The sequence below is a fragment of the Oryzias latipes genome, chromosome 1, assembly GCF_002234675.1.
Source record: "Oryzias latipes chromosome 1, ASM223467v1".
Taxonomy (NCBI): Eukaryota; Metazoa; Chordata; class Actinopteri; order Beloniformes; family Adrianichthyidae; genus Oryzias; species Oryzias latipes.
Genome location: NC_019859.2, coordinates 18,144,521 through 18,158,102, shown reverse-complemented (window position 1 = coordinate 18,158,102; position 13,582 = coordinate 18,144,521). Strand labels below are relative to the sequence as shown.

Genomic DNA, 13,582 nt, shown 5'->3' with positions numbered 1-13,582 from the left:
GGTATAATTATCAGTTTCTCCAGTATTGACAAATAACCGCTTAGTCTTATTCATAGCAGCATTTTTTTCTGAATAAAACTGTTTGTTTTATGATATTGACTATAAAATTGCCAAAATAGAATGTTTTGCTGGTCCATAGTCCTATATTTTGTTGAGTGATTACAAATTTTGAGTATTTCAAAATGTTCTCCTTAAACTTACCTATGCATGCTGTAATCATGTAGATTTAAATTCAGTGACTTTAAATTTCTAAAAATGTCCCCTCAGCGCTATAAAGTACTGCATTTGTAAAAGAAGTTGTAGGACATAAATATTGTTTCAAGGAATCTGAATGGAAACTATAGGCAGGAGCAATATTTCCATTTTCTTTTCAAATGATTTACCCAAATTTGGCGGAGTGTGTTTCAGTTGAGATGGTTGCTTATTTAAATGTGGCTTTTATGACCAAGTTGTGGCTTGTCCAGGATGGACCCGAACTGATCAAGTGTTATCTATCCTACATGATACTAAACAAAGAAAGTACACACTTTGAGATGACATTATTGGGATTTCGTAGACTCTTTGAACACAGGATGATCTAACATTAGGCTTAAAAAAAAAAAAAGTAAAATAATGTTATACTAAAACAATAAAAAACTGTGTAATTTAATTTTGTCTTCTCGCTTCTATTGTTCAACAGAGACCATGGATGTGGGTACATACAAGCTGAGAATGATTAAGAAACTAGGATTTATCATACATTTTTCAATGACCAAATGGAACAGCACCAACCACTTTTCTGAAAGTTTTGTTTAAGAAGGGGCACTGTTACCATGAGGAAGTCTGTTCTCCATTTTCTAGGCTGAGCACATGAAAAAAAGCTGCATACGGTTACAACTGCAAACAAATGTGCAGCCAAAACTGATTGCTTCCAAGTCATTGCAAGCTGTTGTGCAAGCTGTTGTGCCTGCAGCTGAAAGAAGATACAGATTTTTAGTATTCATAAATTACTAAAATATATATATATGTATATATATATATATATTATATATAAAATTGAATCATCATGGACTGTTCCCTTGTCCATTTCACAGAATAACAGTTATTTCAAGGTATAAAAGAACAAAAAGGTTTGTTTACTTATGGAATTCCTTTCGAGCTGACAATAGGTAAACAGAGTACACAAAGATGAAAGTTTTTAGCTTTCACTGGTAAAAACTGTCCAGCTAGTACATTTCTGGCTAAAATGATTTCAGTTTATAACTGGTTAAAGAGAATTATGACATAAAAAGTAGACAATCTTTATAATATGTATCTAATTTATTAAGGTTTATTCAAAAAGGATGCTTATCAAACTCTGGAAATGGCATGAAAGCTCAAGACAGTGGTCATGTTGAGTTGTAAATAAAACAAGAAGAAAAATGTTTGGAAGCTTTGATCACTTTTTTAATATAATTTTACATTCAAGACAGACAAGCACCATGGGCAGCACAATTAATATCAGAGCAACTTATTAAGTAGACTTGACGTTTCCTACTCTTTAGCAAGTATTGTGGATAGTGCACTAACTAAGGTGGAGCCTTTGATCATTTTTAAAATGCCAAAATCCGTTTTTGTTATTATATTGAGGGACACTTAACAATACAGTTTATAAGCCCGCCTTTAAAGTGCATTGAGCACCTTTCCCGACTTTTTTTTTAATGGTATGGATGGGGGGAAAATACGTTTTGTGAATGAACTACATGTCCCATGGTTAAAGATCTCTAATTTTCCCGTACGCCGCCTCCCGCCCAGCGTGTTCTTCTTGAAGTAATTCTAACACTGGGAACAACACTGTTGTTTCCGGTTGAGGTTTTTCAAAATAAGTTATTAAATCGGAACAACACCACATTATAGAAGATATGATAGAGAAATATCATATAATTATGAATAATTTGGTTGATTCAAAAATAGATTAATCAATTTGTGGTTGAGCATGATATTTTTTTATTTGTTTTAATAGTCTGACTCATCAAGCTGGAGCTTTATTTTGTTAGAAAAACTTGTTTTCCGGGACTCGTGGCTTTGCGCCTGTCATCTTGAAACTACCCCGTTCCCAAGGAGGTTGAGTTTAGGGAAAGACAAAACCACTCTGTCAATCACAATTAAGGAGCCATGGGAGTAAAATGGTAGGAAAGCTAGACGAAACCACAGTGTTTACGCTGGAGATTGTTTTAATTTGCGCACCGTTGCGTTGTGGGACGTTTTCATCTAACACATTTGGGAATCGCTCCACTTTTGATTGGAACTAGGATGGGACGTTGCATTTAACAACAACAAAGAAATTGGAAAAAACAACAACTTGGCGACTTGAAGCTGTTTATCCTGTACACCTCAGCGTGTCGGGCTGTTTAAAACAAGCACTTGTGTACTTAGCAAGGCGGTGAAATGGAGCACACTGAGAGGATTACTTTTATAACAAGCGAATGAGATACTGGCCGGTTTACCTACTAGTAAAAATCTGTTCTGTTCATTCTGAACACGTCCCTTGTTGTCGGTGAGTTGACTATTGAACGTGCGTGTTTGTTACTCCAGAAAAAAAAGCTGCACCATAGTTAGTTGAACTTTCCTTTTTTTCTTCTTTCATTGCCGTTTCGGTACCGTAAACGCTTCGTGTTTGTTATTTAAGGCAGGCAAACGGACGACCCTGACCAACTTAAGCAGTGGAAGCTAAACACCCGCCGCCGCCGCCGTTCGGACTTCAGGAACAACAAGTAAAAAAGAGCAGCGATGAGTGGGGGAGAGGTGGTGTGCGAAGGGTGGCTGAGAAAGTCTCCTCCTGAAAAAAAGTTGAGACGTTACGTAAGTACACCTTATATTCTTTTTTTCTCCCCCTTCTTCCTTAGTGACGCGACAAGTTAACCTGTTCGACCAAACGCTCGCGCTCCTTTTCCCGTGGACACGTCGGGGTTTGTTGACAGACACGTTTGTAGGCCTCACGTCTGCAGGCATTTCCGACGGTTGGGTTGGAAGTTTCGCTGTCAAACACTCCAGACTCTACGTTGCCGTGATTTTTTTTTTTGTGGTGACTTGTTGTCAACTTAAAAAAGTAGAAGTTTGTTGCTTTGCTGAATGGCTTTTCCCAGAGAAGGTTATGCCTGCTGTTCATTTAATTCGTACTTAGTTTGTTAAAAAAAGAAGAAGAAGAAAAAATAAGACAACAGTTTTGAGCAATTTGGATACAAGTTTCATTTGAAAGGAGACGTGCATGTTTACTAAATTGACGATCATGGATGAGAAGGAAATGAAAGGAATTGGGGAAAAAACAAATATTTTTGCTCTACTTTACTGATGCCTCTAAAAAGTATAGAAATGCATTTTTAATGCAAACAGCAGTCTGTGGAACTAAAAAACATCTGAACACAGGATTTCATGAAGATGCTGCATGTACATGTTTTTGAACACTGGTTAGGTCCCACTCCAATCATCTTTTGATTTAGTGTAAAAGTGTTCCCAGTAGTATTATTATGATTATGCCATTTTCAATTATAAAAAAAAAAGATGTTCTTAAGGACATAATTTCTGCAGAGCCACAGGAGTTTATCAGATATTTGCAAAGCCTTTGCTCATTTCCCAGTATCCCTTTGTTTACAATCTCCTGCTAGCTTACAGCCCCCCCACAACCTCATCCTAACATTATCAGTGCTACAAAAATAGAAAGCCATACTGGAGCTATCCAGCTTTGAGCCAGAATCCACCTCAGACAAGGAAAAGGAAGATATACACGGATCTATTTGTCTGCAAGTGAATGCTTCAGAATGGAGTGGAGCAGGGAGCTTGTGGATTGCCCATTGAAGTTTGTACGTAACAACTACAAGCTTTAAACAGTATTTTTCAGTCGGCTCCTGATTCATCACAATTTGAAGAAAAAAAACCCTCAGAAACAAAGTCTGAATTTTCTTTGTATATGTCCTATATTATAAAAAAATGCTACAAAACATGTTCAAAACACCAAATATCTAATTTTGATCAAAATATGCTCTCTAACTTAAATAAAATATCAAGAATTTTTAGGATATAAGAAAATAATATTAATTGAGATTTGACATAATTTTACTAAATAACGACTAACTTTAAACAGCAACAAAGACAATCCCTTACATATTATAAGCATTGTCTTTTCTGTTAAAAGATTTACAACTGGAGATCAAACAAGTCAGAATATTTACTTCATTTTTTCTCTTGGTTACAAGGTGGACTGTGACCTTTTTATTTGTAGTTATGTGCCTTTCTGAAAACTACTCTAAGAAATGTAGAATTTTATTCAAGAGTTGCATGAGAGCCAGTTTAGCTCGTGCTGGTTTGCGGCGCCTTCCGTTCGTGAAACCAGGGTTCGACTCCGGGCTGCTCCCTGTTCCCTTCTCTACCTCTGCCGGTTCCAAGCCCGGTTTGAGAAGGTTGCGTCAGGAAGGGCATCCGGCGTAAAACATTGCCAAATTTACCATGCGACTCGTTCGCTGTGGCGACCCCTGATGGGAGAAGCCGAAAGTGGAAGAAGAAGAATGCCAATAATATTTTGCCATTTGTCTTATGAGTACTTCTTTGTAAACAAACAAACAAACATGGCAGGGAGGGGTGTAATGATTAATTTCAACAATGATTTGATTCTCATCATAATTTGTGGTTGCTGCTAAGATTCATAGTTGATTTTGGTTCATTTTTGCACAATCCGATCCACTGGCCTAAAATTGATCCAATTGATCTTTAGCCAAAACTTCAACCAGTGTGACTCAGAGAAAAATACCTGTTACTGAACATTGCTGGTGAAGTTTTCCAGATTCTCCTGTATAATAATCAAGTGTAAATTAAATGTGTACGAAAAAACACATAAACAAGAATCAATGGGTAATCTATTCACATTTTAGTTAAATAAAGTTCAGCCCACTGTTGTTCTTCCACATCAAAAGAATCCAAAGGGAACATTATTAGAACATTCTGCCACACTGTATGGTCACATGTCTTTAATAAATTCAAAGTGTTTCAACACATTTCACTGGAATGATGACTTGATCATTTTTTGCTGACATCACATTTGTGTTGTTCGCTGTGATTGTTCTTGGTTGTTTTCACATCATAGTAAAATAAAGCTGTTGGCCCTCAACCCAAAATTTCCAATATTGCCATAATTGATTGATTTCATTTTGAAATGATTTAAAAATGTTATTGGTCGATTCGATTGACAACTTGCCTCAAACAGATAAATCTGGTTGGATCATAGGAATGTAAGTTTTTTTAATTTTTACACTCCTAATGGCAATCCTTTCTATTGATCAAAAAAAAGAATCTTCCCTTTGTGATTGGATCAACAAAAGAGTACGGTAATCAAGAATGACAATGCAGTAACCAGGCAATGTGTTTTGCTGTAGTACATAAACCCAAAGGTCATGCATGTGAAGAATAGCATCTTTTAAGGGATCAGTACTTTATTTTTTATTTTACACAGTTAGGAGCATTACCGGTATTTAGTTCTCACACTTTTGTCAGTTGCTAAAAAACATGTATGATTATGGCATTTCATCGCTGCCATAAAGTGAACGAGCGTGAAGACAACTGAGCGGGGGTATTCAGGAACTGAGTGAGCGAACTCCGCAGGCGCAATTCTAGCTGAGCCACCCCGCATTTTACAACTGCACGCCTGCAATCCTAACTTCCCCTTTGCGCGCTCACCAGGGTTTGCGTGCAGTGTTAAGGGGGCGTTTTTGTCAATTGGGGTGGGCGGTGTTCAGGGGTGGGTTTGTCACTTGGGGACAGAAACCTTTCTTGATTGATCTGATTGGCCGAAAATTGCATGTCAAATCTGGCGAGGCAGCAGGGCGGGACTTTCTTTTAGAGGCATTAATAGAAAAGAAACAACGGCTGTAACGTGGATTAAAACGGTAACTAATGCAGTGATTTTCACAAGAGAGAAACTTGCAGCACAAAAAACCCGCTGCACTTTCTTACCTTGGCATTGGGCGAACAAGTTTGACACAAAGAGGCGAAATTTCTAACTGTGATAGTCAATGAGCCACGCACTGACCTGCCAGACATACACACACAAACACACAATTAAAGCCATATTATTTCTAATAACACACGGCTCTCCTTACAATACAACAGCGCTGGATTAAATGGCGCAGTTTCAGTTATGTATTTAATGTTAAAACATACAGGTAAAATATGCATGCTAGTGTGTGTTTTAAAAAGGCAGCGAGCGCAAAACTGAGTTGGTTTGATTTATTTTTTCAGTCATCAATCAGCATCCAAAAATCCATCAAATTCCTCATCTTCTGCATCTGAAAGGAACAGCTGGGTTTAATTTCTATCAAACACGCCAGCTTCGCTTTCGTCATCGTCAGAGTCCGTCTCATTGCAGTGCGGCTCGAAGCTCGAAGAACAGTGCAAGCAGACGCGTCAGCCCAAGCTTAAGTTCCACAGTCCAAAAATGTGGCGTAACTCGCCCGTTGGTGCGTCCCAGTAAAAGGAGCGGAGGATGGACAGCTTTTCATTGTAATCTGCTGGAAGTTGCTGCGCTCAAGTCGATCTTCCAACACAGGCAACCTTGCCTTTTTTCTGCTGAAACTCAGCTGCTGCTGCGTCTTCTTGTCTTGTCGGAGTTGGTTTTCCAGCGTCTTCACTTACGAACCATGGATTCATTATTTTGAATTCTCTGGCAGCTGCAGTTCGGTAAAGTTAGAAAGATCTTCACAGATTCAGACTTCTGCCCTCAATAACTCTTCTGACAAATGTTCAAATGTGTCAGCAAGTATCTCCGCAGCGGAGCCGGCTGCCAAGGGACCGTCAACAAAGTGTAATTCTGTGACACACCATTCTGTAAAAATCAGTAATCTCACAAAAAAGAATAAATTTCTATATTTATATGAACTGCTAATGAAGACTCGTCAGCATTTTCATGTTACAATGAATATTTTGTAGGAAAGTCCATCTTTATTTTATCTTGTTGCATATAGTTTTTCATATTTATGAGAGATAAGAATCATGACTAAAGTTATCAATAGTTATGAAGATACTGAAGCTACTGTCACCAAACCTTCTGTACGGACTAATCATGACCTTATTGTCATACTAAAGTAAAGACTATATCAATATTTCACTTTGTTTATTTATAGGAATTTTTCCTATTAAAAAATTGGATCAGATTTGGTCAAAAATCCTTAATAGCTGTGAAGATTTAGATCCCACTAAAGGTGCACACAGTAGACAGTAGAAATAAGGAGAGGAAGTAATGGCTTACTGCAGCCTGTCAATGCAGTTGATAATTGGGTTTTAAAATAACAAGTGTGTCCACCTTCTATTATGTAACCAGATGGTTTCCTGTCCACTGGGTTGACATAAAGTGTTTCAAGTTAAACTAATTAAAATTGCACATATAATGCTATATATTTTTAGATCATCCTTCTGGGGAAACGAGGTGTAGGCGTCTAAAAGTGCTGGCAACTATTAAAAACGGTTATGACTTGGACTCTGCAGGTCTTGGCTGGGAAATGAATGTTACTTTGTATGACAGTACAGTAAGACTACTTTACAGAAGTTCATTTTGTCTACATTGTACCATGCCAAAGTTTTAGACAAACTCCAGCATTTTAGTAAGAGGGCCTTTTGAACATAATGTGCTGAAGTTGATTTAAAAGAAAGTTGTGGATGATGAGTGGATGCAAAAGCCAGCTTACTGACGCACATGCCTGCTGTTTTTGTTTCAGCAGGGTAAAGAAGTGATGAGGGTTTGGGTGATACTTGTGTTCGTTCAAAAGATCTTTAGATTTCCCTCCCCACATCTGTCAGTGAAAGTTAGACATTGTCATGTGAACAAAGTTTACGTTGGCAAATCTGCGAGCGTGGCCGGCAAACAAAAGTGATCAAGGTGTTGTAATGACTCACGGCTCAGTCAAAGTCCAGATCACAGCCAGACTGTGGGGAGAGAGCTGTGCATGAATGACTGCCTGTAAATGTCAATGAACGGAGACAATGTCGAAAAGGCAAAATTCATTCACAACTGGAAGGGACTGGTTCTACGAGCCACTGAATCCCAAGACTTCCTTATAGCCGTCTGCTTCTGCGTAATGCTTGGTTTCTGTTTTGGGAAAGACTGTATGGTCTTTGTAATCATTGATCTCATTATTAAGGCACTGTTCAACCCACAAAACCCTTTTCCTCGATGCATAAAACCCAACGGTTTGAAGAAGATGGAATTTTTCTTCTCACCTGACTGCTGCTACTCAGACCAGTGCAGCGCTGTTGTTGATTGGCATGTGCCCACTGAAAACAGATTAGGACTTTGTTGTGCAGTTTGTCAAGCCCTTGAAAGGGCCTCAGTGCTGGAGAACAAAGCTATTCTGGTGGCGCTCGGTTTGGGTTCTCATTTTTGCTGCCATGAGGCCTGTCAGCAGGGACACAATGCCCACCAGTGTTCGATAACCCTCACCTTTGTTTATGGTTAATGTGACAAATGTTATTTACAGGAAACTGAAGAAAAGCATAGACTTACTGTCAATGACAGGACAACCAGACCAGACAACAAAAGCATACCTCTTCATTTTAGTTAAGGATTTGTTAAAAGCGCTTATCACGTTGAACAGACAACACTTTCCGTCAACTTTTGTTCATATGTGTGAACACAAATAAGCAACAATGGTGGCCTGACTGGGCAGTATTAAAATAATGCTAACAATGTAGCTGCAGCATGTTTTTGCAGACACAACAATAAAGCTGTCTAACTCAAACCTGCGTCTAAGTTATACACAATGGTTTAAAAATGGATTGCATGCACAATTAATAATTAATCCTCTTCACTGGAAACACACGATTATTAAATATTAATGTGTGCTAACACAGTAGGTATCCTTATCTGCCCACATTGAAACTAATGTCATTGTGTTACACAGAGCTATGTTAGCATCAATGTGGCCACATTTGTAAACAACAATTTAGAAGTTAGCTTAGAAAAAGATCAGATGGTTTTTCAAAAATCTGTTCAGTATCTTCAGAAGGAATTAATATCAATATTGTTTATGCTAAAATGGTACAGGGGTTAGTATTTACGTGGTCAACATCCTGTCTTTTCCAAAATGTTCTGTTGACTTTGTTTTAAAGCAAAAAGGGGAAGAAAATCTTGGTGGTTTGTCTCCATTTGGGTTTGGAGATTCATGGTGCAATTAGCTTGGGGTTATTTTATTGCTTTGTTGTTGACATATCACATTATGATTATATGGCATAAATAAAAACTTAATAAAAAAGGGATTGCACTGATTACTTATGTGGTAGGTGGTGTTTTTTTTAAGTAATTCTACTAAAATACATGTTTTTAGAACTTTATTTAATCTATCCATTTTGGCTTTTCATGTGTTCCTAATTTAATAGTTTACATAATTAATTTGATCAAAATTATGTTATTTTCTTCTTAAAGAAACATGTTAAAACTGTAAATGTAGATACATTTTCTTAGGATTGTTTATGAGAAGTTTCTTTCATCCGTGGTATAAAGAAATTTTGAACAGCATCTGCTATTGTCATCTTAAAAAACCCACAATGCATTTTGGTTTTCGAAACTATTTACCTAATTCTTCTCACTGTGAATACTTCTACTTCTACTTTTTATGTCTGATAAATGTATTTAAAAATTAACAATGTTGCTCTTAGTGGATCAATGTTTTTCTAAAACAAAAAAAGTTTTTTTATCTGGGTTAATGTGACCACTGTAGCTTGTAGTTTGTATATTATCTAAAAAATGGAATGCTTTTTATTGGAAAAAAAAAATTGGTCATCAATCTAATTGAAAGATGACAGCAAACAGAGCAACTCATCTACTTGCAGTATTGATGAGTATTTTTATACAATAGCTTATATTTGTTAAATATCTTGGATAGTAGTTTAAGGCATACTTATTAATATATGCGGCCTTTTAAAAAGCTAAACGATTTTACTTTATCAATTCCAAACAAGTCCAAGAACTTTTAAGCCTTTATGCTTGTATAACAAAATGATTTATCGTTTCATGCATGCATTTTAAGATTATTTTTTAAAAATACTTTTTTAAATTTAAAAACTCTTAAATAACACTATATTTAAACATCAAATCAATAACATTGAATCACAAATAAAAGTACTATCTCCGTTTTTTTTCTTTACACATGAAACATAGTTCCTTGTTTAAGAATTCCTAATTTACCTTCCTTTCTTCCTTTATTTTACACCTTTGCCCATCTTAAATCATCTCTGTTGAAACAGTTTTTAACCAAATACTTTTGGATTTGGATAAAAATTTGGAAAAAAAAATTCGAAATGACAAATCAAATAATAAACTTATGAAATGTAATAAATTGAATGTATTTCCAATGATACTTAGCTGTAGTAAGACAATGCTTTCAACTGAAAGTGGATTCACATTTTTACATCTGACTAAAGTTACCAAATTAATCCAACATAGTGTTCCTCCTTGCTCACTGTGTTAATTATTTTTCATTCTATAGCAGTAAATGGAATAATTGGCTCCACTAACATTGCAGTAATGAAATACTATTGAAGTTTTAATCAAACTTTAAATCAGCACAAACTTTAGTTTCAGCCATCTGGGCACACAGCTATTGCTTAGCATAGCACATTCATTAAAATAGATACACTTAGTAAATCAAAGGCTAGCTTAAGAATTGACCCTGGAGATCCATTTAACAAAAAATGGCACCGGTTAAGTAGCTTGGTTTTAGCTCTTATTTTGGAATGAGCTAGATTTGACGATTGGGAATTTGAACACATTTGTAAATGTATTTCCCCCCCCCAAGTTATTGCAGGCCATAATTAAGGTGCAATTACAGGGATTTATGTTTTGTGAAATGCAGAATTATAGTAAAGTCCCAACTGACTATTGCTCAAGATCACTTTTAAAGATTTTACAAAAAGTCTAACTCTTTAAGTGGGAAAAAAAGGAAATGAAATGTGGTCTTAAGCCTTTGTGCAACACTTTAGAATGCCTAACAATGTGAGTATACAATAACAGGAGTTTGTGCATCAGACAATTGGATTTGCTTTCTTAGGTTGAAGACTTTGCTGTATTATTTCTATGTTCAATTCTCTATTTGGACTCCTTTATCTCATAGAATATAACTTGTTTCAGATGTAAGATATTATTTCATGCCATTTTTCTATTTCCTAAGTTAATCAGATTCATATTAATTAAAGTCAGATGACAGACTTCAAAAACTTTGCCAAGAAGAGCTGTTTTACAGATCGCCATCCAGACTCAATAAGAAAAGACATAACATTTTAAACGTCTATGCTGAGTAGTTCACTGATCATGACAATTCCCATTAGACTAATGTCAGATAATGGATTGAGACACTTTCTTCTTTTAAGGTTAGCTCTGTTTTATGTTTCAACTTGTCCCAATGACATCAGAGAGCAAAAATAGGTTTACAAGACAATTCTATTTTCAAGAGGTTGATGTGGAGAAGACATAGATGAGAGTAAGTAGAACACGGTTAGAAAAAAAAAGTTTCAATCGCCTGCTTTGACACATAAAGAGGCAGCTTTAAGGTGTTCCATGTTGTTTATCAATTTCTGCACAGTAAGGGAAATGCATAGTTGAAAGTTGATTGCCCACGAATGCACAAGGATAATACACAATAAGGGAATCGATAACGATCATCATGCTTGATGATAAAAAGGGGAAAAGCAATTATGATTTCTAAAAGTGCTTCTCAGTGTAGTTGCATTAGGGAGCCGCCAGTGAGAGCAGCTCTCTGTTCTCTCCCTCTGTCTTTTCGTTCCCAGTGCTTCTTGGCAAGCTCAGCCAGCAGGAATGTGAGGTTGCTTTGTGCTCCTCTTTGCCGGGCTGCTGGGGTGTGAGTTCCTGGTCCCTGGCTGCTTCGAGCTGTTTAGTTTAGGCAAGGATGGGCCGTTCCTCACTGTTCTGCTCTACTCCGCAGAGCATTGCATTGGCAATTGTTGTTTCTGTAACACCAAAAGGGAAGAGGAGCCGCTCCCTGGCGCCCCAGTAAGGCATGGCCGCCCCTTCCTGTGTGAGCCGCTGATGGCTACCAGATGGTGGGTGAAGAAAGAGGAGGATGGGTCTTAGAGAATCTTGTAATACTTGATTCTCTTTCTCATTAATACTGCTGACCTCTGTATTACTTTAAAAAAATCTTTTAATGAGAGATATTTAAACGGAAAGATGTTTTTTCTCAGACTTTAAGATTTATATCCTAGGTGTACCGTATTTTCCGGATTATAAGCCGCTACTTTTGTCACAAGCTTTCAACCCTGCGGCTTATTCAATGATGCGGCTAATTTATGCATTTTATTTCTTTTTTTTTTTAATGCATTTTTCTAACGGCCGCAAGGGGCGCTCGGGCAGAAAGGCTCAGACTGAGACAGGGGGAATACTGTATATCTTCTTTATGTTGAGGAAAACGGAAGTTTAATGTAAATTCCCTTTCTGTGAATGAATAGCACGAACAGACCTTCATTATGGAAAATGCAAGAAGAATTGCACATGACACAGCTTTTAAGTTAAAAGCAATCGTTAAAAGCAGTGTAAAAAAATCCACCATCACCAAGGGGTCTACCTTAAACTTTGAAAACTCTTTCTGTGAACCGTCTTTCTTTGTAAATAAATCATGTGTTGAACCTTTCCTGCGATTACTTTTTTTTCTTTCTGATGGTGGTCAGAAAATGCAGGGGAGGTCCTCTCCGCCGAAGGACCCTCAGAGCCTCCAAAGTGGGTTAATAAAGAATCATTCAACGTTCTTCTGGGGGAAACCTTCTTTTATCACAGATCCCCTTCACTCTGTATTTTAAACATGATCGCGCACCCCCAACATACTTCCTCGCTCCCTCTTGCGCTGCACGTGCTCCCTCCTCTTTCTTACATACGCAGCGGTTTCAGCACATACACATTCTCATTCTACAACACATGTTTCAATGTGGGCACATGCGGCTTATAGACAGGTGCGGCTTATGTATGTACAAAATGGTTTATCCTTTAAAAATGTAATTGGTGCGGCTTATAATCAGGTGCGCTTTATAGTTCGGAAACTACAGTACTTTTTGGCACCCTTTACATTTTTACAACTGCAGGTACATGCACTAGGATCGGGTAGCGACAGTCCAGTGTGAACCCCATATGCAAAAAGCGCCTTCAAGAACCTGCGATTAACGCGTTCTTGAATGTGCATCACATGACTGTAGTATACGTAGCATCAGACAGGAATGGCTTAGGTTTCAGGCTGTGAAGTATTTAATTTGATGACCAGATGCTTATTAACCCCCCCACACACATACATACATCTCCATCCCCCAAAAAATAATTCAATCATACAACATGCCTTTTATTTGATAGGACAACCTGGTATTGCCTTGTTTTGAGGTTGATTTTTATCTTTTTTTATCTAACAAAAGTTTTGTATTTTTAGGGTTAAAACACTTGTGGGCCCTATCCATCAGTTTTTGTGCTTGGTCTGATGTAAATATGTGCAAATAACATCTGTCCAAAAATAAATAAATAAATAAATATTATTACTAAGTTTATGGGGGATGGTATGCCCAGAATAAAGGAACAACTGAGTATAACTGT

The 13,582-nt window shown here is 37.2% G+C and overlaps 1 protein-coding gene across 15 annotated transcripts in view; it reads left to right on the top strand.

The window, feature by feature from the left end:
• The first annotated feature begins 2,062 nt into the window (after positions 1-2,062).
• gab1 (GRB2 associated binding protein 1) overlaps positions 2,063-13,582 on the top strand; it is a 52,056-nt gene continuing 40,536 nt past the window's right edge. For 4 of the 15 annotated variants that reach the window (XM_023957589.1, XM_023957576.1, XM_023957573.1 and 1 more), the window contains exons 1-2: positions 2,089-2,515; positions 2,648-2,820. In XM_023957589.1, the coding sequence (XP_023813357.1) occupies positions 2,749-2,820 (72 nt within the window). In that variant the 5' untranslated portion in view covers positions 2,089-2,515; positions 2,648-2,748. Of the gene's footprint in view, positions 2,516-2,647; positions 2,821-13,582 lie in introns of all 15 variants that reach the window. The other 11 variants (XM_023957594.1, XM_023957593.1, XM_023957596.1 and 8 more) reach the window with 8 other exon arrangements.